The following is a 25994-nucleotide window of genomic DNA, read 5'->3' on the forward strand; positions in this document are numbered from 1 at the left end:
CACCGTGAGGTCACGCCCCCCAAGGAAAGCCACGCCCCTTAGCCCCTCGGCCACGCCTCCTCCGTCGGTTGAGCACGGCCGCTGAGCGGCAGCTTCTGTGTCTAGGGCGCCGCGTAGCGGTGAGAAGTGGGTACAACGGCACCGGCATCGGCATCGGCGTGAGCGGCCCTGGCATCACCGGCAGCAGCATCACTGGTACTGGCATCACTGACTGCACTCACTGGCATCGGCATCGCTGGCATCACCGGTATCAGCACCACTGGTACTGGCATCACTGACTGCACTCACTGGCATCGGCATCGCTGGCATCACCGGTATCAGCATCACTGGTACTGGCATCACTGACTGCACTCACTGGCATCGGCATCGCTGGCATCGCCGGTATCAGCATCACTGGTACTGGCAGCAGTGGCTGCACTCACTGGCATCAGCATCACTGGCATCGCCGGTATCAGCATCACTGGTACTGGCATCAGTGACTGCACTCACTGGCATCAGCATCGCTGGCATCACCGGTATCAGCACCACTGGTACTGGCATCACTGACTACACTCACTGGCATCAGCATCGCTGGCATCACCGGTATCAGCATCACTGGTACTGGCATCACTGACTGCACTCACTGGCATCAGCATCGCTGGCATCACCGGTATCAGCACCACTGGTACTGGCATCACTGACTGCACTCACTGGCATCGGCATCGCTGGCATCACCGGTATCAGCACCACTGGTACTGGCATCACTGACTGCACTCACTGGCATCAGCATCACTGGTACTGGCATCAGTGACTGCACTCACTGGCATTGGCATCGCTGGCATCACCGGTATCAGCATCACTGGTACTGGCATCAGTGGCTGCATTCACTGACATCAGCATCACTGGCACCACTAGCATCAGCGGCACGCCAGTACCAGTGTGAGCAGCTGGGGCTGCTTTCCCATATGCAGACACATATGCATACAAATATATACATACGTATGCATACACACATATATACATACATATGCATATATACACATACATATACATACACACATACATATACATACATATATACATACATATGCATATATACACATACATATACATACACACACATATATACATACATATATACATACACATGCATATATACATACATATGCATATATACATACATACACATACACATACATATGCATATGCACATACATATATGTATACACATGCATATACATACATATATACATACATACACATATATGTATGCACTGTGCACACCAGCACCCCCCAGACTCCACACATCGCTGGCCCTGGGAGCTTTATCCCAGGGCAGGGACTCAGCCAAGCCTGGGCAGGATTTTCCAGCCCACAGCATCTCACTCCCAAGCGGGTGTTGGGGAGCACCTCCCTGTGCCCAGCCTGGAAAAACTCTGGCAGAAACCCCCCTTTTCCAGAGGGAGGGAAACCACTGGATTAGCATCAGTGCTGGGAGGAGGGAAGCAACAGCAGCCGGTGATGGGGAAGGGCCGGCTCGACTCACCGGCCAAGCGGGGGCCCTGCTCTTAGTGTGCCCTGTGGCCGTCTGGGCACACGGGGCTGCTCCCCCCGCACTGGGGAGATCAGGTTCAACCTCCTTCCTTTCCAGCTGAGCCCTGTAATTACTGCTTGGCCCATGTTGGCGAGCAGGATCTGGCCCTGGGAAGGAGCCTTGGCCGCCTCGGGGTGCGAGGCAGGGACTGGCTGAGCCTGGAAAACTCATCTCATGCGTGGCTATGGAGCAGGATCACCGGCCGGGACTCACTGGCCCTTTCCATGTGTTCCCCCTTGTTTTCCTTTTCCCTTCCCGTTGCTACCCCAGATCCTAGGATGCTTTTGCAAAGGGCGATTCTGCCCCATGGGCACCCCAGTCTGTAGATCCACCATTAAGGGCTTTCCCACCTAAGTAATGCCCAAATCCCAGCCCCGAAGGTGGCTGTGTTGGGATCAGCACCCACCCAGCCTGAAGACAGGGGGGGTTCGCAGCCACCAAAACCCCGATGAGGCTTTGGGAGCAACCTGGACCACGGGGACCCCGCGGCGGTGACTCAGGGATGCAGGGGGTTGTGAAACAAGCCTGGGATAGTTTGGGAGACGCCTCCAACGCAGCCGCCCCGGGGAGCCCGTCAAGAGAACAAGCCACGGCAGCGTCTGGGCTTTGACCCGTCAGGCAGGTTTCCCGGAGCAGCACACCGAGCCGGAGCGGGTATCCGGGGCCGGGAATGCCCTTCTGCCCGCTCGCAGGCTGACGGAGCCCCTCCGGCTCTCTCCTCGCCATGCGCGCAGCCGGGTTGCTGCTGGCTTGGGCACTGCTGCGTCCTGCTGGTACCCAGCAATGCCACAACGCCGGCCCCGGCGGTGTCCTCCGCTTCACTGATACCCACGCTGAGATTCGGGTGCCGGCGCTGCACCGGGTGCCCAGCTCGCTCGATCCCCTCTACGGCCTCGTGCGGCGCTGCCTGGACCTCATCCAGCAGAACCCGCTGCCCACAGGTGAGACACAGAGCCGGGATCCGCATGGATCTGCTCCGGGTGGGGGGGCTGAGCCAATTCATGGAGCTGATGAGCTTAAAGGTCTTTTCCAATGGAGGAGGAGGATGGTGTCTCCATCACCCCCGGGAGGGTTGGGGGTGCATGGGGTTGGACCTCTTACCGGTGCCATGATTTCTCTTGCAGAGCTGCTCAGGGCAGCCCTGAACAACCCCAGTTCGGTGCAGACATCGCAGGTGAGCTGGGATGTTGGGGTACAGATCCCATGGGAATGGTACCCAGCCGGTACCGGTGCTGAGCGGGGTCTCCCATCACGCAGGTGGTGCAGTATGAACTGGGCTACGTTGTCTGCGCTGCGGTGGCTCTGCTCTTCACCGTGGCCGTGCCGATGGCCGGGATGTGCTTCTGCTACTGCCGGAGCCGGCGACGGTGCGGGGGCCGCCTGCGTGCCCATCGGCGCTCCCTGGGCTGCCGCCGGCACTGCCTGCTGGGCTGCCTGTCCCTCACCTCCCTCATCATCCTGTGAGTCCCCACAGCACCCCACATCCCTGCACCCTCACCCTAAACCCCATCCTATGGGTCCGGGAGGAGCAGCTCCATCACCTCTTGCTCATCCCCGGCAGGGCCAGCGTCATCTGTGCCTTTGTCACCAGCCAGAGGGTGAAGGTGCAGATGGAGCCGGGACTTGGGGCTGTGCCAAGCACCCTGCGCACGCTGCGGCAGCACATCGCCAAGGTCCCCCAGGTATGTCCCCAAGTGGCTTTCTCCACCCTGGCATGGGGCGCAGCCCAGGGATGGCTGCGTTTCCCTCCTGGAATAGCGTGGGAGGTGAAAGGAGGTGGCATGGCTGCATTATGAATGCATTTTGAATGGAAACATTGGGCTTCCTCCCCTCCCTGTGGCTGCTCCCCGTTGGCCGACCGGTTCATCTCTGCTGGCAGGGGGTGCAGATGGTGGTGGATCAGTTCGAGGTGCCCCGACAGCAGATAACCTCCGACCTGGGCGGTAAGCAAAACTGCGCCGAGCACTGACAGGTCCTATTGCCAGCTCCCAACCGGGATGAGATGCTCACAGGGTGCCCATTGCCTTGCAGGGCTCAGCCGGAGCGTGGGGCTCTCCATCCACACGCAACTGAAGGCGATGACCTACGCGGCGCTGGCAGAGCTGCAGGACAGGGCTGGAGGTACCGGGCGAGCGCGGTGCTCCCTTGGGGTCGGTGCCAAAGCCTCGCCGGAGGTGGCCGAGCAGAGCAGCGTGACCTAGCCCTGGGCTTTCTCTTTAAGACCTACAGACCTCGCTGCACCATTTACAGATCCTGGAGCAGACGGCGCGGGCGCTGGCGGTGGCGCGGGATGAGCTGGACCCGGTGCTGCGGGAGCGGCGGCGCCGCGTGGTAGCGTTGTTGGATGACCCGCGCTGCACCTCCTGCGCCAGCGTCCTGGGCAGGGCACAGAGCCTGGAGCTGGGCGCTGACTATGGCAAGGTGCTGGGACACGGTGCTGGTCACCCACCAACAGCACTGCTCCGGCAAGTGCCGGGATTCATGGTTGCTTCTCCCATTCCAAGGTGCCGTCGGTGGAGAAGGTTCTGAAGGCGCTGGCTGGGCTGCCCCGAAGTGACTTTGCGGAGATGATTCGCCAGGTTTGGGGGGGTTATAGTGAAGCAAGGGGGTCCCCATTGGATGGGCAGCCCCATCCAAGTCACTCAGCATCCATTCTTTCCTCACAGGGCAACGGCACCTTCAACTCCATCCCCGAGCTGGCTGTGGAGCGCATGGCGCAGGTCATCCAAGGTGAGTGGCATGGGTGGACTGAGCAGGGACACCCTCTATGGGGTGAATAATCCCATAATGGATGGATCTGGGGACCATCCATCCCTTGCATGGCCTTGTCCTCGCAGATCTGCGGGATGAGATGGCCCGCACGACAGAGAAGGTCCAGTCCATCGCTGACAGCTTCCCCCTCCATGACTACACCCGGCCCGTGAGCGAAGCGCTGATGAAGGCAGAGGACCGGAGCCAGCCGTACCTCCGGGAGGTGCAGCGCTTTGAGCAGTACAGGTGACACTGGAGGGGGAGCATGGACGGGTGCAGCAGTGATGGGTGCTGACCCCTACCCCAAACCCCGGCTGGTCCCCCAGCCCCACATCTCGAGGCTGCTCTGTCCTGCAGGTGGATCGCGGGCACGGTGCTGTGCTCCATCATCCTCCTCATCCTCGCCTGCAACGTGGCGGGGATGGCACTGGGTGCGTACGGGCTCTCCAAGCGGGAGGACCCGAGCGACTACGAGTGCCGAGGAGAAGCTGGTGCCAAATTCCTCCTGGTGTAAGCATCAACCTGGGCGCTGGGGAGGGGGGGGGGGGGGGGGGCTGTTGGCATCTTGGCATCTCACCCCCTTAAAATACAGAGAGGGCAAAGCCAAGGGAGGGACAGGCTGTGCCGAAAGGCGTTTGAAGCCACCGCCTGTGCCGGCAGGTTTGGGAGCAGCGGCTCCTCCCTGGGATCTGGCAGCTCCCGCGCCCCGTTCCCGCTGCCCGGCACACCCCTTCCCGAGCAACCCGGCGTGCCCGGGCGCGGGAAGGAGCCGTGGGGCTTCCGGCAGGTCCCCACAAGCCTTTCTGCCCTCTTGGGTCTGTAAAGCAGCCGCTGGCGCCTCCTCTCCCTCTTTCAGCGGCGTGGGCCTGGCTTTCCTGTTCTCCTGGCTCCTCGTCCTCCTGGTTTTCGCCACCTTCCTGGTCGGGGGCAACATTCAGACGCTGGTTTGCAGGAACTGGGTCAACCAGGAGATTTATAAGGTGGGTGGCCATGCATGAGTGTCCTAGAGAGAGGACAAGGGGTGATGGGTTCAAACCCAAACAGGGGAGGTTCAGGTTGAAGATAAGGAAGAAGCTCCTCTCTGGTGTCCCCATCCGTTGCAGGGGGTTGGGACTGGATGAGCTTTAAGTTCCCTTCCAACCCAAATCATTCCATGATTCTATGATCCACCCATCACCCCATAGATCTCTGTTTGCATGCCCCAAAATGCCTCCAAATGCTCTGTGTCCTCCCTCTTAAACCCATTCAGAAAAGCCCCACCGCACCCAGCAGATTAAGGCTAGGATTAGGACCTTGGATTTGCATCAGCAGCAGGAAATTGCCCTTGTGCTGTTCGTTCACTTGAGATGATGATGCTCCTACCTGCAGGACCCCGTTCCCTGGTCCTTGGGGACTGGGAGGGTGCTTTGGGCTGCGATGGGGCTCAGAGAGGAGTTGGGAGTGGGATCAGAGTTTGTCCCATGGGTTTACACATGGAGACATGGGGCTGTGCTCTGCTTTCCCTCTGAACACCACCCAGTGAGGCTCTGGAGATCACTGCAGCAAGACCAGCTCTGGCTGGGATGGGGTAACCCCAACATGCAACTGTGAGGCCAGAACACCCCAAAATCACAACCATGACCCTCTTTTTCCTCCTGCTTATCCCAGTTCATCGACACCCCTGGGAACCTGCCTCCATCCATGAACCTCACCCGCCAGCTCAACCTCAGGCGGGACTCCAACCTCAGCACCACGTACCGGTGGGTACCGCAGGAGCCCCGCTCTGCCCTTCCACACCGGGAGGGCTGATTTGGGGTCACATCCCTTTGCCTTCCAGGGAGTGCAAGAGCGGTGCAGGGCTGTGGGAGGTGCTGCAGCTCGACAGGGCTTACGACTTGGATGAGCACCTAAAAACCCCCAAGGTGAGGGTTGGGTCCAGGCAAAGCTTATGGGGATGCCATGGGGATGGCATGAGCTTTAGTGGGGATACAGGGGGAAGGTCTGGCTCTCCCGTGCCCGGCTCCATAACATCCATGCCACCACCCCAGTACACGGCTGACTTCCAGAAGCGCCTGGCTGACTTCACAGCGCGCTTGGGTGATGTGCGGCTCCTCCGCAGCGAGGGCAGGCAGGACCTGGAGACCTTCGCCCGCAGCGGTGTGGATGAGGTGGACTACGGGCGCTTCCAGGAGGAGGTGAGGGGATGCTCGTGGTCCTTGCTGCAACGGGCAGGATGCAGCCCAACCATGCCAGGACCAGCTTCCAGGGTTGGAATTGCATCTGGCACCAAGTCCATCTTCCCGCAGATGAGGAAGCCGGTGGTGCAGACCAGCCTCCCCGGCTTGGCGAGGAGCCTCGAGGGGCTGCAGAAGATGCAGGTGAGTGATGGGGAGGGCATCAGGAGCTGCCTTCAAGCCCATAGGGGCATCCGCACCCCATTGTGTCCCCCCACAGAGGAACAGCACGGTGGCGGGGCGCCTGGCTGCCGAGGCTCGGGCCCTATGGCAGATGCAGAACTCCACGGTGCAATCACAGGAAGCCTTGGTGGTGAGTGCGTGTTGGGTCGGTGGCTCATGGTGCTGCTGGTGTCTGCCTGGTGGTGTCCATGTCAATGGGGTGATGGAGCTTTGGAACCCTTCTCACCTCCCTGTCCCACAGGAGAAGCTGGGAGAGAGCGTCCAGTTCCTGTCCCGCTTGGCTCCGCACCTCCAGGTACTTGCGTGGTTTCTTCCAGCTTGGAAATGCCCAATGGGTCCCAAAAACCCAGTGCTGGGTGATGGGAGAGCCAGGGAAAACATCGTCTCCTCTGGTGCTTAGATCTGTAAATCACCCTAAGGGCATTTCAGCATTCCCAACAGGAGCATCCGATGGCATTCCCTCTTGCCAAGGGTTTTCTCTGCTTGGAGCAGGCCCCTCTTTCCCCAGTATCCCACAACCATCTGGAAGCTCTGTGGTTCTTACCCTGCTTCAGGCACCCTCGGGGCACCCATCCTGCTGCCGGGTGCTCTAAGGATGCTTTGCCCTTCCCGTGCTTCCCTAGGAGCGGGTGAGGACGACATTGGCCACCATAGCCTCGGTGGAAGCCCGGCTGCCTGTGCAAGCCCAGCAGATCCTCCGGCAGGTGAGCAGGGGCAGGATATGCCCTCAAGGGGGGACAAAATTCCCTGGGGCTGGAATGAAAGAGTGGGAACGAGGCGCTGCAAGGGGTCAAGTGGCACCTGAGGCTTCCAGTCCTTGTTTCCAAGCCTGGTGTTAGCCCGGGGCTGGTTGGAGCAGGGATGGGAAGCGTGATTCCGGCTTTCCACGCTGCCTTCCCTTTGCCTAGGAGATCGGCTGCTTCACCAGGAGGGAGCTGCGGTACTTCACCCAGTACCTGAACTGGGTCGGGCAGACGGTAGGTGCTGATCCTTCGGGACTGGGAGCCCCTCGCTGAGCCGAGATGCAGCTCCCAAAGGCAGGAATGGGATTATCCCTTGTCTCCACTTCCTCTGGCAGCTGAGGGAGGATGTGGCTTCGTGTCAGCCGCTCGCCACGGCGCTGGACAACGGGCGGGTGATCCTGTGCGACCGCATCGCTGACCCCTGGGTAAGGATAACTGGTGTTACCCTTATGTTATCCCAGTGTAAGGACATGGAGTCCAGAGGAGGCCATGAGGATGCTCAGGGCCTGGAGCAGCTCCTGTATAGAGCCAGGCTGAGAACATTGGGAATGTTCAGCCTGGAGACGAGCATTCCCCACACAGCTCAGCAGGGATCCCCATGCTCTCTCCTTGCAGAACGCTTTCTGGTTCAGCCTGGGATGCTGCACCTTCTTCCTCATCCCCAACATCATCTTCGCCATCAGGCTCACCAAACACTTCCGACCCATCCGCAACCGGCTCATGTAAGCACTGCACATGGGGTGGGAGCTGCAGGGAGGGAGATGTGGGCTCCTCCTTGATGCCCTGATGATCTCTCCTTCTCCTTCTGCAGCTCTACAGGGTCAGAGGAGACCTGTCCCTTCCACATCCCCCGTGTCACAGCGCTCAAGCTCTAGCCGGGGGCCTGCCGGGTGCAGCAGCATTCCCTGTGCTCCTGGAGCTCCCATCAAACCCGTGCCCAAGCACTGCAGAGCTCCAGGTCCCTCCGACGTCTCACAGGGCTTGGGTCCACTCTGACGTCTCTTCCTCGGTGTCCTTTGGGGTCTGAGCATCCTTCCCGGGTGCGGGACACTCATCTCCATGCTCTGGGGTCTCCTTCAGATGTCTCCCCCTCGGCCACCTTCGGGGTCTGAGCACCCATCAGGGATGCTCCCAGATGATCCAGGAAGGCCCCCCACAGCTCCCAGTAACCACTGGTGTACCCCTAGCAGACCCATGGGTAGGACACCCGCCCGCTGCCCCACACTGGCACATTAAAGTCCTTACCAGTCAAACCCACTTCTGACTCTTTGTGTCGTGGCCACTATCTCCTCCTGTTCCCATTGGGAACCATTCAGGCCTTGGAGGTGGGGGTGACAGCAGGGTGCTGTCAATTAGTGCTTAATTAGAGGTGGGGTCAAACCTGCTGATTAAGGTGTGTGTGGGGGGGTACACTGAAGGTAGTTTATGGCTCTGCCCCCCTCCCAGGGAAGCCCAGTGGGCTGTGACAGGATAAGGTTCAGAGATGCTGGTGATAAGATGCCTTTTGGAAAACCAAGCTTGAAGAGATGCACAACCAGACTATAACCACTAATAGCTACTGTGAGTTAGTCATTGAGTGAACAGAAGCTCTTACCCAATGGGCATCCCTATGGGGGAGAAGACAGGTTCAGCCCATTGACTGATCCCAGATGGAGTCTTCCCTATCTGCTCCCCTCTTTCATTCCCTTTATAGAATCCCAGACTGGTTTGTGTTGGAAGGGAGCTTAAAGTTCCTCCAGCTCCAACTCCTGCCACGGGCAGGGACCCCTTCCACTAGAGCAGCTTGCTCCAAGCCCCTGTGTCCAACCTGGCCTTGAACACTGCCAGGGATGGGGCAGCCACAGCTTCTCTGGGCACCCTGTGCCAGCGCCTCAGCACCCTCACATAAATCACTTCTGCCTTATCTCCAACCTGAACATCCCCTGTTTCAGTTTGAACCCTTCACCCCTTGTTCTATCCCTCCAGTCCCTGATGAAGAGCCCCTCTGCAGCGTCCTTGTAACCCCCTTCAGACACTGGAAGCTGCTCTGAGCTCTCCACGCAGCTTCTCTTCTCCAGCCCCAATGTTCTCAGCCTGGCTCCATACAGGAGCTGCTCCAGCCCCTGAGCATCCTCGTGGCCTCCTCTGGACTTGCTCCAACAGCTCCATGTCCTCACGCTGGGGACACCAGGACTGCACTTGATGGAGTTTCAGTGACTCCAGTCATTCTGTTATGGATTGGTGTAAAATCCTCTCTTCACTTCAAGATAGAACTGTTAAAAACCATGAAGCCCACGCTCGGTGAGGTGTGGCTGTACCTTGGAGGTGGGTAACTTTGGGATGGAGGTGTGAATGCATATTACAATGAGCAAGGTTCACCTAAGGAAAGTGGTTTCACCACAGCTGCTGGCTCAGACATGCACATCTTCTCTTCTGTTTTCCATTTGACAGCTGCTATGTGGCTTATCAGCTGCATGGTACCATCCAGTTCCCATCCCTGCAGGGAGCAACAGGGGTGTTTCCACTCCACCCTCCATTGCTCCTCTAAGAGAGCAGATTGTGAAACTATATTTTACCCTAAACCCCTCTATTTTACCCTAAAAAAAAAAAGGTGTTTCTATAATGCTACAATTTGTTAGACCCCAATTTTCTCTAATTCCACCCTTCCAAGTGATACCCCCCCGATCATTACAAGGTTATTGCTACCCACAGCAATAAAGCACAACCCCTCTTGCTTCGTGCACCGCTGAGGTTCTTGCTGCCTGGAGCCACCTGCTTTATTCGGTATTTACCCTGCAGAGGTCAGCATTGCAAAGGCTTTTGGCTAAAGGCAATCGGGGAGCTGAAGCCCAAAGGAGGATGTCTGCAGGAACAACCATGCCCAGGAGTGTCCTCAGCACATCAGGAAGCAATGTGATGGTTGGCGGGGCTAGGAGCTACCTGCTCGAGTGGAAGGTGTCCCTGCCTGTGGCAAGGGGTTGGAACTGGATGGGTTTAAGGTCCCTTCCAACCCAACCCATTCCGTGATGCTAGGAGTATCTACTTTATACAGCAACATAAATGGTATAATACTTGTTAAGCTGATTTCCTTTTTGGTTAAGAAACGGTAACAGGCAGTGATAAGAAGCTGGACTCAGCTGGCTCTTCTTCCTGAAGTTATTTCTTGTAGCTGGGTCACAATAATTAACAGATGAGGACATAGATAAGTAATGAATAACAGAGGAATTCACCCCAAAATAGATGTGTATTATAAATACACCTGGTCACCACTGTAATATATATATTACAGTATATATATATATACATGTATACATATACATGTATATATATATATATTACAGCGCTATGTCCAGCCTGGGGGGTGGATGGATTAAAATGCGAGCAGTCGTAGCTCTGAGTTAATAGTAAATCACTAATAAATAACCCAGAAAATTGTCCTAAACCAACTGGAGGCACTTGATTTTTTTAGGAAAAAAGGGAAAAATAGGAAAGCTGGGGCCAGATTCCTCCCCCAAAGCAAGGTCACGGGGTATGATCAACCTCAGCTCCCTCCCCAAAGTGACCCCCTCGCATAGGCTCTCCCACCTTCCCTCCTCTTGATGACTTGTACTGGTGAGTTAAAGACTGAAGTGAGCCCATTTCCACTCCTGGATGTGTTTTTCTGCTGTGCAAAGTGGGTACCATCTCCTCCATCATGTTTCCCTGTCGCAGTTTGTGCGGCATCTGTGGCCTATGCGCTTCTAAGGGCTTAACTAAACTGGTGTTGATTAAACCGTTCCCCTTCTCAAATCCTCCTTGCTTGAAACCCAACTCCTGCGACAGCTCACTCAGCGCATCCTCCTCCTGCTCTCCCTGCTGGCCCCGAGAACTCATATATATAATTAATATACATAAGATCAATAATTCAAAGAGCTGGGGCTGCAGCCCTGCTCAGCCCAGGTGTGGTTCCCCACCACCACCTATTTCAAGGCATAAATCGCTCTTCTCTATTCCCGGAACTAAGGAGAAATACAGGAAAAGCCTTTGCCAGAACCAGCCTATTCCTGAAGCTGAATGGAAGGAGGTGGAATGAAAATAGGCTCCAGGTTTACTATTGTTGTTTCATTTCCTTTCTTTCTTCTTCTCCCCATTTTCCAAGGAGCACGACCTCCTTTCTTAGCTCCCGAAAACCACCCGTGACCTCTTCCATCTGCTTTTCGCATCATCCCCTGGAAACAGCTCAGAGAGCTCAGACACAAAACAGCTGCCACGAAGGGCTCAATCCCACCCCAGTCCCTAGAAATGTTCATTTTGAGGTTATTTGTACAGGGGAGCTGTAGCAATTAATAAGGGAGCCGTAAGACCCCAATTCTCAGCTTTATTCCATTAAATCTCAGCTGAGGAATTGCCATGATTATAGCCAGCTTTCCTTCCTTTTTGAGCAGTGGATTAGCTAATGAATCCTTAGCAGAATAACCAGGCTCCCAAACAAGCTCAGCTTTGTGAGGAGTCAAGTCCCAGAGGCTTTGCTCTGGCTTCCTTTAGCTTTCACATGACAAGCTCCTTGGATTATTGATACCACAACAGCATCTTGGACAACACGGGTATTTCAGGCCAGAATATGGACAAGAAAACACCCCCGGAACAAGCAGCTCTGTTGTATTATTAGCGCAGATTATTCATTGCATTTAATGGCTGTGGACGGGGCTTTGCTTGCAGGAAACCCCCTCGCACCAAGCCTGGTGTGAACAGTTTGGCCCAGCTCAGGATAAGCAGCGTATCCTGACCCGCTGCTGTGAATGCAAAACTCATTTCCTCCTGTTTCTGGCCTTTGATCATTATTCTCTGTGCAGTCCCTCTGGGCTTGCTGAGAAATGCACTGAAAAACAAGCAGGAGGCCAGCGTGACTGGAGCTGCTGGCAAAAGGGCACGATGGAGCCGAGTTCAACCAGATGCAGCTTTGGGTCTGGTTTCTCTCTTGTTGAGATTAAAACCAAATCTCTTTGCCCATCACTGGAGCAAAACCACTTTTCCCTAAGCTGGGGTTTGTCCCCCGGTGTCGTTCCCCCATGTGGGCACATAGTAAGGTTTATGTTCATCATCTGATAAACCAGTTTCTTCTGTCTTTAAACGCTTTGCAGGCTGTGCTTGCCACCTCCGGTGTCTTGTTCTTGATGGCCTGTGGGCTTCTGCCCTTGTAATTCAAGCCCTCTGTGCAGATTTAACATAGAAGCATAGAATCCCAGCCTGGTTCGGGTTGGAAGGGAGCTTAAAGCTCATCCAGCTCCAACCCCTGCCATGGGCAGGGACACCTTCCACTGGAGCAGCTTGCGCCAAGCCCCTGTGTCCAACCTGGCCTTGAACACTGCCAGGGATGGGGCAGCCACAGCTTCTCTGGGCACCCTGTGCCAGCGCCTCAGCACCCTCACAGGGAAGAGCTTCTGCCTTAGATCCCATCTAATCCTGGCTTTCTCCAAGCAGGCCGTGAGCCACAGTGTTGGGAATGGTTTTGGAAAAGATAAAGAAATAAAATGAAGGAGACAACTTTTAGGGGAGTTGTTGGCTCTGGCATCTCTGCCCCTAAAGCCAGCACCTCTCAGCTCCAGGCTGCATTAACAGGAATGCCCCACTGTGCATAGGCTTGGCTGCTGTTTACCAAGAAAAATCACTAGATAGGTGAAAAAACCTCATTTAAAAATGTTTCCTTCTCACCTCACAGTCAAAGCTCAACTTCCTTATCTATACACAGCTTTGTTTCTTAAGGTAAGCATTCCCCTAGCAGAAGCCTGGCTCAGAAGCAGGAATATTAGCTGGGTTTTCCAGTTGAATTGGCTAAGGGCAGGCAAAACCCCCTGAGCCTCAGCTGAGCTCATCATGCACTTGTGCACCCAGCATAGAAACACCTTAGGGGAGATGCTACAAATCTCAGTTTTTCATTAAGAAAAACCTCTGCAATCACAGCTGCCAGCTAAAAACCAGCCGTCATCCCTGGAGATAACTCCTTTGGATGATCCAAGCATTACTTATTTCCACCAGCCAAGAGGGAGCAGGCAGCATTTAGGCTAACAACGCTGCTCCTACATCGCTTGCAAGCTGAGGTAGCCATGGAGATGACTACGGAGAGGATCGTGCCCATGACAACTCTGCATGAGCATCTTGAGCGTCTTCAGAGCAGCCTCATCTCTCCCTGGGCTTTTCCTTGCACCAGGCAGTGATTGTTGCCTTGTTCTTGCTCCCACGCAGGCACTGGTAAAGCTTGCCCCCATCAGCAGCTCCCCTTCCAAGATAAAAGGGCAGAGAATGACACATACGGAGCAGATCTGGCATACGATGCTTGAATATTTGGCATATAATGTCTCTTTGGTATGTAATGTCAGGCTGATCCTCAGCATAAGCTTTATGAAGCCCTTTTAATTTGTTGCTTTAGGGGAAAGAAAAGCTTTGGACTAAACCACGTGTGGTTTTGGGTTGACAACCCAGCTGGAAGATGCTCCCAAATGGATGTAAAGATGCACATGATACTTGGAACTGTTTCAATACATTTTAAACTCCAATGGCTAAGACTCTGGCCAGATTTCCCCCATAGGCACCCATTTCCCAAGCCCACTTTGGTTTTGGTTATTCCACCAGGGGAAAAAGGGGATGAAACCTCATCAAGACAGCCCCAACCCTGGGAATGCTTCCTATGGAGGGCGAGGGGAAAAACAGGGTGGAGACATACTCACCGGCTCAGCTAAGAGGATTTGCATTGCTATTTAGTGAGTGAGTTGGGTTTAATCAGCTCATCCTCATGGAGCACGAGTTAGGGATGAGTCATGGGATGTAGCAGTTTGATTTGTTCTCAGGTGAATAAATAAGGTGAAGACCTGAACCAATATTATTGGATCTAAAAGAAAAATCTATAACAAAGAGAAAAGATTAAACTGCTCCTTTAAATACATGCCAGTCTCCAATCTGGTCCCTGTTTCTGTCTATTGTTTGACTTGGTTTTGGTTTTTAATTGAAAAATCAAACAATTCTCTCCGTTTCCTGGCGTTCAGCTCTCCCCATCTCCCCCATCTCCCCCTTTTCCCACTGGGAAAACTGATTTCTCCTCCCCCTTTCCCAATGCAACCCAGCCAGGACTCCACAGGGAGCCCCAAGGATTGCGGCACGATCCTTCCACCCATGACACCTCCAAAAGAGGATGCTCCTGCCCGCGGCTCCACTTGGCGAACACATTTAAACACATCAGCTGGGCCTTCAGCACGTTCCTACAAGCTCTTGGCACACGGCTGAGGCATCCCGGGGTAGGAGCCACTCCCCAGAGCAGGATGGGAGGCTGGCACTGGTGACTGATGTCAAAGCAATGACAATGGGAGCACCTTCGCCCATCCTGGCTGTGCTCCGGTTTATTTCGAAGGAGGTGACCTCAGCCCAGCCGTGTTGTGTCATGCTCCGAGCTCGGAAAGTCTTCCAAGGGGATCACAGGTTAAAAATACATGGCAGAGAGGCAAAGGGAAGCCTCGTGGTGAGTCACAGAGCACAAACCCTGCTGCCGAAGGAAAAGAGCTGTATTCAGCTTTTCCTGCGCAGGAGCCAGCTCCTGGGTATGGGGGAAGTTGATGGGAAGCTGCATTAGAGCCTCGCTGGGGAAGTGAGGGCTCCTCCAGCTTTATGGAAGGGCACCGTGGTGTAAAAGAGCCCCCATTCGGAGCTGGCTTTGCCTGCCTGGAAACCAGGGGGTTTATTGACACGAAAGGACATAACAAACCCTTTCTGTGCAGGGTTACGGCTCTTCCCATTGCTCATTCCCCAGCACACAGAAGGGAATTGTTCAGCCCAGAGGCACAGACCCAGCGTGTCCCGCAGCGGCTGCTCCCAAGCAGGTTATTTTTAAACCAAGAGCTGGAATGAAGCAGGATCAGAGAGCAAACGTCTTCCTTGAACAAGCATGACTTACTGCTCCCGTTTCCCATCATCCAGCTGGCAGGGGGAAGGCTCAAACTGAGTCATGGAATGGTTTGCGTTGGAAGGGACCTTAAAGCTCATCCAGTTGCAGCCCCTTGCCATGGGCAGGGACACCTTCCACTTGAGCAGGTTGAAATAGCCAAATTTGATTTGTTTTCCTCCTTTCAAAGCATTTTTATTACCAGTGCTTATTCCAAAATGGAAAAGTACTTCCAAAAGAGCCTATATATATATATATATATAGGCTGTTTGGAAAACCAAACTTGAAGAGATGCACAACCAGACTATAACCACTAATAGCTACTGTGAGCTGGTCATTGCATGCACAGAAGACAAAGCTCTTACCCAATGGGCATCCCTATGGGGGAGAAGACAGGTTCAGCCCATTGACTGATCCCAGATGGAGTCTTCCCTATCTGCTACCCTCTTTCATTCCCTTTATATATATATAAAAGGATATATATATATAATATATATATAATGAAAGCTGTTATTTTGCCTTCTAGCACCCAAGTGATGCTGCCAACCCGGGAGAGGTCAAAGGCACATATTTGTGAGCTGTGTCCCATGCAGGTGATCTTCCAAAGTCGCAGTGCATTAGGAAGTCATCAGCCTGAGGCCAGGGAGGGTCCCTCCCCTCCCATCCCTAAGGAGCTTACGTATGTCCCTGCCTGGAATAGCAGCTAGCACACGAGCAGAGGTTATTACACTGCTAATCAGATTGCAGCAGTTGGATGAACATTTATAGCCTTTTTAGGACGGCTGCCTAATAGTGAAGGGAAGGAGGGTGCGTGCAGCCTCCAGTGTTTTATGGATCAGGTGCTGCTCTCTGCAGAAGAAAAGTTCATAGAATCATAGAATCCCAGACTGGTTTGTGTTGGAAGGGAGCTTAAAGCTCCCCTCTGGCAGGTTAAAGCCATTCCCCTTGGCCTGTCCCTATATCCTTATATCCCAAAGCCCCTCTCCAGGTTTCCTGCAGCCCCTTCAGGCACTGGAGCTGCTCTCAGGTCTCCCCTTCAGGAGCCTTCTCTTCTCCAGGCTGCCCCAGCCCAGCTCTCTCAGCCTGGCTCCAGAGCAGAGCTGCTCCAGCCCTCGCAGCATCTCCATGGCCTCCTCTGGCCTCGCTCCAACAGCTCCATGTCCCCCTTGTGCTGTTGCCCCAGAGCTGGATCAGGACTGCAGGGGTTCCCTCCATGACCCACGCTCCTTTGGATCCAAGTTCACATTGAATTCCCATGGCGAATATTCTTCCTCAAGGCTCTAGCTCTGTCTTTGAAACACAAGAAAAACACTTGTCTTGTTCACTGTTTTCTCTCCCCAAAACCACCTTTCAGTTGTCCCCCACTGGATCAGGCAGATGTGTGCAGGACCCAGTGCCACATCTCCCTATACATCAAAGACATCACTATTGAGGAAAGCAGATGAATAAGGGGCGAGGACAAGCTCATCCCCAGCACCACGGCTGCAATGAGCCCCATTTCCTAGAGCAGCCACACACTGATTTCGTTTTTCCATGCCAGCTTTCCACCCTTTGGCTTTAGAACTTCCCTCTGGCCCAAAAGCAAATCCCTCTTGGAAGCAGCATGGGATGGAGCATGGAAAGCTGGGGTTGCTTGCTTTTCCCCCTGGGATGGTTCCTGTCCTGGCATGTTGTGCCTCCAGGATTAAGGAACTGCTGGGACTTCTCCCTGCTAGTGTGGGCTGTGTAGCTGGTGAGACTCTGGAAGTGCATGTATTTAATGTCCCGCTGCTGTCAGTTTTGCCTCCTGGCCTGTTTCCATCCACAGCAAAAGGCTAAAGGTTTATAGAGTCTTTTTATCTCCTTTATCTTTCCCTTTTTACAGGAAACCTCACAATTGTTAAGAGCGAAGGAGAAATGCTACCGATGGCTGCGTGATGGTGCATTTTAACACAGAATAATGGTGTGTGGGTGAAGATTTCTCTGGAAAACACATGGAAAACCGCTTCTGCTACCCAAAATGGGCAGCGCTGCGAGCCCCAGCCTGGCTTTATCACATGTAATGACTGTAACAAAGCCCTTGTCAGCCAAGGAAATGTGAAATACCCTGATGAGGCTTCAGGTTGTTAATGACACCCTGACACAGGACAATAGAGCCTGATGGAGTGGTAGCTGTCCCTGGAGCCCAGGTTTTGCCAGCCCCAGGGAGTGACAGCAGGATGGGGACGGGCTGTGGGACTTCATCCCTACCTCCAACCCCCCCCAACTTACCCCAAAACTGCACTGAATCCCCCCCAAAACCATTTCAATGCCTTGCCCTGCCTTTGCGAGCTGCAGTGAACTCTCCAAGCCCAGAGCTCTGTGAATAAAAGCATTTAGCATGAATTAAAGCAAACCAAAATCAATGAGGAACAATGAAGTGGGGTCAGGCGAAGCTGGGTCCTTTCCCTGCCCATCGTGAAACCAAAGTCAGCACTTCCCAACTCTTACGAGAAAACCCCATCCCATTAATGCTTTCTAACCTGGCACGAGCCCCCATTGCACTTAATGGTGCATTATTTCCTCTGTCCCCTGCTGCTGCTTGGGCTGAGGATGGAGAAAGGCCAAACCTCCATTGGAGATCAATGCAGCTCTTGTCTTGCTGCTGGGAGAAGCTTTACCCTGAGATGCACGTGGATACGTGAAATGGATGCTGTGGATCTACTGGTTTGGGTGGTTTTAGCACTGCTAACTTCCACGAGGAATTAAGACTTAATAGTCAATAGGCTTTTCCTGCTCCATTTGCGGCTGAGATCCAACAGAGCTTCAGTATTGCCCCAAACAAGACCAAAACTTCCTCTGAAATACATTATTATGGAAAAAAGTCCTGATTTTTAGAAGCCATGGATGAATTAATCCTGAACCATCCCATTCCCAGTGCTGTGTTCTTTCCTTTTCCTAGCTTTGGATTTTAACTAACCCACTGGAGAGTATTTAAACCAAAACCAGGGAATCAGGAGCCATCTGCCCATGGGAATAAACATGCCTGTGTTGTAGGGAAGGGCTTCTCCAGGCTTGCTGACCTTAATCCTGCTCTTTTTAGTTCATTTTCCCCACCAGAAATGAATATTCACAACCCATTTCCCTACCAGACAGATACTGTTGTGACGAGGATGTTAACATAATCCAGCCAGATGGATAAACAAGCACATGGAGCAGCAGGGTGGAAATCCTCTTTATGGCCAGATGTGCTCTGTGGTCCAAGGATGGGAGCATCACCAGGACAGTGGTACCTGGCTATTCCAGGCAGCAAAACCTCAGGAAGGATTTTTGGCTATATTGCATGGCCAGGCAAAAGTGAGCCCCAATGCAATTAGTTTCAAGCTTTATTTGCATCTCCCAACCACCATGGACCTGTTTCCTATAGCCCATCCTAACCCTAAAGGATGGGAAAACTCCCCATCCCCTTTAGGTCTCTGCAGCCACACATACCCTCCAAAACAGGGTGCTAAAAACCCGCAGCTTGCCGTGAGCATCCCATATCATTATTGCCTTCTGTGATGTTCCCCCCATGAAATATTGGGGCACCCCAACATAAAGCACAACCAGTTTACACAGGAGGGAGTTTTACTCCCCTGGAGTGACACAAACTTGGAAGGCAGATCCATCCTTTCCCCTGTATGGCTGAACCTGGTCGAATTTCCTATCCACCAACACACAGAGCATCTATTTCACAGCATAACAGATTTGGAGCTGCAGTTGCCAACTGCATCCTTTCCTCTCCCAAAGCCTCCACCCAGAGGTTTCCAAACCACCCCCAAACCCTCCTGATCCCGTTGATATTCCTTGGATAAACCATCCGCGCGGTTTTCCGTTTTCCAGCCACCCCTTTGGTCGCCGGCATTGCCTCCCCTGCCCATACCTGCCGGGAGGGCTGATGTGGGGTGAACCCCAACGCCAGCTGCGGTATTCCCTAGGGAAGGCGGACGGATGCTGCCCGCGCCGTGCAGCGCTGGGCTGCGCAGAACCCAGCTCCTCCCTCTCGCTATTTATTCCTCCCCGTAGCCCTGTGGCTGAGGCTGAATCATCCCGACCCGAGCAAGCAACGGGCTCGCAGCCGGTGAGTGCCGGGGAAAAGGGGGTTTTGGGGGGGGGGGATAAATCCGGAGGTGAGGGAGGTTTTAACCCCGCAGGGAATGGGGGCTGCCTCCTCTCCCTGCCATCGCTGCCTAAAAATAGGCTCTGAAGGCAGCGTCCCCCTTAACAGATGGAGCTCTGCTGGGGCTTGTTTACTCAGGGCTGATTCAAAGCTGACGCTGGTGAGACCTCGCTTCTTGCTGCCTTTCCCAGAGCTATCCGAAGGGGTTTGTGCTTTCCTATGGCTCCCACTGGCCCAGAACCATTCCCCCCGTTATTAAGGGGTTAAATAACAAGAGAGGATGTGGATTTTTAAAGCCGAGAAATGTGCCAGCCTGCACCCCCTTTCCCCATAGCCCCAGCCCCGATTTCTCACCCCCCATAAGCCCGGAGCCTCCCAGCATCACCAGGAGGGTCTGGATGCCCCCATTCCCGAGCATCTTCCCACCTTCCCTTCATTTCTCCCCCTTCCCCGGGCACCTTAACAAGGTTATTTCCGCTGTTATTTTGGCACCAGGGTGCTGGTTTTCCCCTCCCAACCGCAAGCCTCTTCCTTGCCAGCCCTGCGCACGTAATTGCTGCTTGCGATCGCTCCTCGCACCCTCCATTTTCCGCTTCCCTCTCTGCCCTGAAGGAGCTCTGGCCTTCCCCTGGTTCTCCGAGGCATAAATCGCTCCTGTATGAATCACCTGAATCAATTTCGAGAGGGGAAAACTGGGGAGGAAAGCTAAAAAGAGATGGGGGAAAACACCTCTGCGAAGCCATTTGATAATAGAATTCAATAGTAACACAATGATCACGCTGTAAATACCGAGCTCTGAGCCCGAGGAGGCAGCTCCCTGGTACCCCATCATGAGCAGGGGGTTTGTATAAGCGACCACATTTAGCCAGGGCAAAGCTCAGCGCAGTAATTAGCAGTGCAAACCCAAATAAGCCTTTGCCCTGTTCATCGGGGCTCATCTCTATAAAGACAATTAGAGGAACAGGCCGGTGCTGCCAGGCTTGGAGTATCCTCCAGGGCTTTGCCATAACACGTTTTCATCCAGGGGTTCATTTTTCCCCTTTACTCACTGCGGGGACTCAAACAAACAGCAAAAAAAGGCCGATTTGCTGCTTTTCCTCCCCCTATTCCCTATATTTTTTTGGTGAGTGCCCAAAAAGCCTTTGCCCGTCCCAGTTTTTGTCATGTCTTTTGGCATCCTGGCTCCCAATGGGTGGTTGCTGTAGGGAGATAGGAGCAGAAAACCTGCTTGGAAGTGGGTGGGTTTTGTACCCAAAACTCCTATGAGCAGGCAGCGCAAGCCTGGCTTTCCTCCCCATCACAAGGGATGATGCTCTTTTAATTAAGCCTCTTGCTAATGCACCCAATCAAAACACCGACATTAAAGGACCCCCATTCAAACATTTCCTGACATAAGTACAGATTTTTTTTTTGGGGGGGTAGGAGAGAAAAAGCATCTTTATCTGAACGCAATAATTTGCTTTTTAGGGACCATAAAACCATAGCAAAGGTGCAACAGAAGAGGTTCTGGCTTAATGTTCTGCCTGTTTATGCTGTTAAGGGCAGTATCTCACAAGAGACCATCCTCTCTTATCCGCATTAAACTCATCTCTGGGTTGAGTGGTGACTCTTCAAGAAGCTGGGCCATTAGTTACTGCAAAAAAACCCCACTCAGGACCCAACCCTTAATTGTCTTGTGCTGTAACATGAGCCAGAAAGCACATCCGAAGCACCCGAGGATGCTGCAAAATGCCAACCCGCGCTATGCTGGGAATGCTTTGCTCTCCATGCCCAGCATCCTGGCATGCACAGGAGGGTTTATAAGTGGTTGCTCAGCCTCAGGCAGGACACAAAACCCTTTTGCTATCACTGGGCTCGCATATTAGGCATGAGGGTAACAGTAATTCAACGCTCCTTGGTGTGGTGGGGAGGAATCCAAAGGGAATTTGCAGCTTGGGAGGTATTTTCCAAAGGTGCTTCCAAAGGATTTGCAGACCTGGTGTGAATTATACAGGCAGGATTATCCACAGGGAGAGAAACGACTCATTGAAATTGGATTGCATCCTTGTCAGCCCACCAGCTAATGTAGGAGATGCCTGGCATGCCCGTGGGATGCCAGCAGCAAAACGCTGAGTAAGCATGTATTGGTAGACACATTAAACTCAAACCCTGCTGTTCTTTGGTTAAGGTCTGTTACACATAAACAGGGATTTGGGAAAAAAACATGCTGGCTTTCATTCTTCAGGGAACAAAAGTACAACCCTCCAAGGCAAAGCTGGGAGCTGCCTTCCTTGCGGTGCCCTAAAGCTTGGAGGTTGGGATGAATCTGTTCATAGACAGCAGAAATCTCAGTTATCCAATTGGATAGGGGAGGATTGAAGTTTAGGATTTAATAGTTAATTGAAGATTTAGGCTTTAATAAGTGGATTTTTTTACCTCTCAACCAAGTGAAGCACTTCTCCCAAAAGCTTTTCGTCCACTACTTTAAAACTGTCATTACTAGGAGAGGATGTGTTGGGAGGTTGGGGATACATACATATGTGTATATATATATGTGTGTGTGTGTGTGTGAATGCTCCATCCCTGGCAGTGTTCAAGGCCAGGCTGGACAGGGCTTGGAGCAGCCTGCTCTAGTTTGAGGTGACCCTAGCTGTGGCAGGGGGTTGGACCTGGATGATCTTAAGGTCCTTTCCAACCCAAACCATTCTGTGATTATATATAATACCTTATATAATATATAAAAAGTATTGTATATATATTTTATATATATAATACTTTATATATGTGTGTATATATATAAAACCAGAGGTGGTTGAGGATGATAAATACACATTTAAATCCAAATCTCTTTATCCTGCAACTAGAAAAAATGCAATTTGTGTTTTATATGAAGCACAAGCAAGGGAGCCTCAAGCCTGTGATGCTCACAGGAGGGTCTCTGCCTCCTGCCCCTAACGCTGCCTGTCCTTGTGTCCACAGCCATGGCCAGGCTCCTCATCACCTCCTACCTGGTGTTCCTGCTCCTCGGCTCCTGGACCGACGTTGCCTTCTCCAAGAAGGGCAAAACAAAACCCAGTGGTGGCAGCTGGGGCATGGGGAGCCATCGCCAGCCCAGCTACCCCCGGCAGCCCGGCTACCCCCACAACCCAGGGTACCCCCACAACCCGGGCTACCCCCACAACCCAGGGTACCCCCATAACCCCGGCTACCCCCACAACCAGGGCTGGGGCCAGGGTTACAACCCATCGAGCGGAGGAAGCTACTACAACCAAAAACCATGGAAACCCCCCAAATCCAAGACCAACCTCAAGCATGTGGCCGGGGCGGCGGCAGCGGGTGCTGTGGTGGGAGGGCTGGGGGGCTATGCCATGGGCCGGGTCATGTCGGGGATGCACTATCGCTTTGATAGCCCCGATGAGTACCGGTGGTGGAACGAGAACTCGGCGCGCTACCCCAACCAGGTTTACTACCGGGATTACAGCAGCCCCGTGTCTCAGGACGTCTTTGTCGCCGACTGCTTTAACATCACGGTGACAGAATACAACATCGGACCCGCTGTCAAGAAGAACGCCTCGGAGGCTGGGTCAGCGACCAACCAAACGGAGGCGGAGCTGGAGACCAAGGTGGTGACCAAGGTGATCCGGGAGATGTGCATCCAGCAGTACCGCGAGTACCGCCTGGCCTCCGGCATCCGGCTGCATCTCGCCGATGCCTCCCTTGCCGCCCTCCTCCTCCTCACCCTCTTCGTCATGCACTGATGCACCCCGCAGCTTCGAGACGTCACCCGTGTCCCTTTGGGGACCCCCGAACTCCCTTATTCTTGCTTAAGGTCATCTTTGGTGAAGAGCCCCTGGGGCACACGGGCACCAATGCTCCCCATCACCTCCGGGTTAGGCAACCGGATGAAGCTTTCCTTCTCCACCCTGGTGTGGCAGGACAGTGATGGAGCTGGATGCCCAAAGAAAAGGCCTTCACCACCACCTCCTCCTCCTCAGGGCCATCCTGAGAGGGACTGGGCAGAGAGGAGCTCACCCGGTCCTTGGCGTCTCTGCAAGGGCGCTTCCGAAGATCCTCTTTGCTAACAAGCAGGGTTTTATCTAATCCCCTTAACCCCACTGCCACCAAGACCCCTTTCCCCGATGCACCCGTGGCATTGCACCCATCCATACCCCACAGCGGGTTTAGGAGGGTCAGCTATGGGGTTTTCAAGCAACAAGCTGCCAGGTTGCAATTCCCACCTTTTAATCCCAAGCCCCGCCATTCCTTGTGTACATACGGACCTGCCCGCTCAACGCGTTGCATGCTGCAAATACCCCTGCAGCAACACACAGAAAAAAAGTGATTTTTGGTTGTTTTCCTCCACAGCAAGGCTGCAGCCCTTGGCCAGGTTTTGGTTGACCCCCTCCAGCTCCGCTTTGCTTTTGGTTGAGCCTCATTGTCTTTCTTAGCCTATCTAAAGGCAAAAAGTGCTGCTGAATGTCCCCTAAAAGCCCCAAGGTGGGAGCCCTTGCTGTGGTCTAGCCCAAGATAAAGCTATTGTGGATGTGCTATAGGTGACAAGTCACACTCGCACTTCGGTACCTTGACCTAAAGGATGTTATAATACAGCAAAAAGGATGTTTAGGGGGGTTAAGCACATAGCAAGAAACATAAATCGGCCGAATCACGTGGCTACAGCAAACAGCATCGGGAAAACCAAGCCTGGGATGGGAGATGCTTCAAAAAACCCCACATTTTGCAAGTAATTTATGGGTAAAATTCCTGCTTTTGGTGTTTAGGTCGATGCTGGGTTGTGTAGAACCTGTAGCATCCTTAAAGTTGCGCTTGTCAAACCCGTGACCCTGAGTTCTATTGAGTATCTCTCGTGTACTTTTCTGCGAGGCACTGAATGACACCGTCCTAACTCATTTTTCGCCTTGATGTAAGCTAAATAAATATATATATATATATATACACATAAAAATAGAGAGGAAAGGAATCTTTCAGGGTATTCACCAGAGAAGCAGGGCTTTGGGGTAAACGCGGACTTTGTGATACGCGGCTGTTTTGTAAACCCATCCCGGTGCATGTCTGAACTGTGCTGTTCTGATACTTTTCTAAGTGTTCCACGTCTGGTACAAATTAAAACGGATAAAGCCAAGACACACGTCAGCCTCCTTCATGCAAACAGCTCCCGGCCCTCCCCACAGACAGAAGCAGCATTTTTCACCCTGTTTGTGGGCGCTTTTGTTCCCTTTCAGCACCAAATTTGGCCTAAAACCCGCAATTTCAGTTAACTTTCTCCTCCCCTGCTCCTGCTAATGCCATCGCTACCATCCAACAAACGGTTTCTACTAAAGCCAATGCGCTGGTTGGGGCCAGGGGCTTCTTCTCCCCATAGAAAGCCAACCCCCATTTATTCCTTGTATTTACCCCATCTATTTTGTGTCGAATAAAGGAGTTTTTACATTTGCTGTTTCATGGCATTAAGCCCAACCTACTTCACGTGAAGCCTCAAGCCCTACTTAACACTGCCAGAATTCCCTATCTATCTCCTTGGTACCTAAACCAGCATCCCCATCAGATGACTATCTGTGTGCATTAGACTCTAAGTTAAAAATTAGAATTAAAAGGATGGAAGAGTTTGGACCCTTCAGCTCCAAGTTTAAGCTCAAGATGAAGTCTTAGACCTGTTTGGTTTGAGCCTGTGCAGGATGTGATTTATTGCCACAAGGATGCTGAAGAAGTGGGTCTTTAAGCGGTACCACAGGTAATCCCCAAATGTGACTCTTTTACATACTTTTGGCCAAAAAAATAAAGGAAAAGGGATATTCAGCACTAAATAGACGGCTCTTCCTGTGTGCAAGTGTCTCACTCGCTAAGAGGAAACCCTAAAAAGTCCATAACAGAGAACTAGAGCTCTCCTAGAGCATAAAATCCCAGCCTGGTTTGGATTGAAAGGGATTTTAAAGCTCATCCAGCTCCAATCCCCAGCCCCTTCCTGGTCCTGGAAGCACTGAAACAGGACATGGCCCACATCCTCATGTCCTTTAAGGATGCTTGGATCCAATAACCCTGGAACCCTCTTGTCCTCTAAGAGTGATCTGTTGTGCTAGATCAGTTAGTTGCTCTGTATTAATTAACTAAACACTCCATATCCTGCCCTGCCCTCAGGCTGCAGGAGAGGGTGGGAAGTGCTTCTGCTTTACCAGGCTGCTAATAAATACACCCCAAAGCACAAATGCAATGACATTTTGGGGGTTGGTTTTTATACCCTCCTCCAAACTGCACATCCCAGGGCACTTTGCATCCCTCATCCCCACAAATAAGCATCCCCCATGCAGGCAGAGCAAGCAAATACCTTTTTCTCACTGGAAAAAACCTGCAAAAAGGGGATTTTTGGTGCCCAGGTGGAGAGTTTGCAGCGAGCTGGAGGAGAAATAGTGTTATTTGGAGGCTTAACATGCAAAGCAAGGGCCTAAAACCTCATCCAGGTTGGTTTTCATCCCTGCGTCTGATCCGGTGTGGGGATTAGAGGAGATGCATCACTGAGCGAACAGCACCATCT

General features: G+C 53.0%; 3 protein-coding genes across 3 annotated transcripts in view; all 3 read left to right on the forward strand.

Annotated features, from left to right (window-relative positions):
• Nucleotides 1-25994, forward strand: part of CDS2 (CDP-diacylglycerol synthase 2) — a 165507-nt gene that overhangs the window by 21525 nt on the left and 117988 nt on the right. The window lies entirely within an intron of this gene.
• Nucleotides 1986-9222, forward strand: PROM2 (prominin 2). The gene is made up of 23 exons (XM_061478956.1): nt 1986-2514; nt 2698-2747; nt 2831-3033; nt 3135-3255; nt 3453-3516; nt 3605-3694; nt 3795-3994; nt 4078-4152; nt 4240-4303; nt 4411-4554; nt 4651-4815; nt 4862-5304; nt 5972-6063; nt 6141-6225; nt 6352-6498; nt 6610-6681; nt 6758-6850; nt 6962-7015; nt 7344-7424; nt 7629-7697; nt 7799-7888; nt 8079-8185; nt 8275-9222. The coding sequence occupies exons 1-23, from the start codon at nt 2298-2300 to the stop codon at nt 8336-8338; spliced, it is 2790 nt and encodes a 929-aa protein (XP_061334940.1). The 5' UTR covers nt 1986-2297; the 3' UTR covers nt 8339-9222.
• On the forward strand, nt 19348-24587 carry PRNP (prion protein (Kanno blood group)). Its single transcript, XM_061478918.1, has 2 exons — nt 19348-19429; nt 22427-24587. Exon 2 carries the CDS (start codon nt 22429-22431, stop codon nt 23203-23205), a length of 777 nt encoding a protein of 258 aa, XP_061334902.1. The 5' UTR covers nt 19348-19429; nt 22427-22428; the 3' UTR covers nt 23206-24587.

This window comes from Pezoporus flaviventris, unplaced genomic scaffold (genome assembly GCF_033815535.1).
Source record: "Pezoporus flaviventris isolate CSIRO_AGI_PZ_B2104156 unplaced genomic scaffold, CSIRO_AGI_Pfla_v1 ptg000138l, whole genome shotgun sequence".
NCBI lineage: Eukaryota > Metazoa > Chordata > Aves > Psittaciformes > Psittacidae > Pezoporus > Pezoporus flaviventris.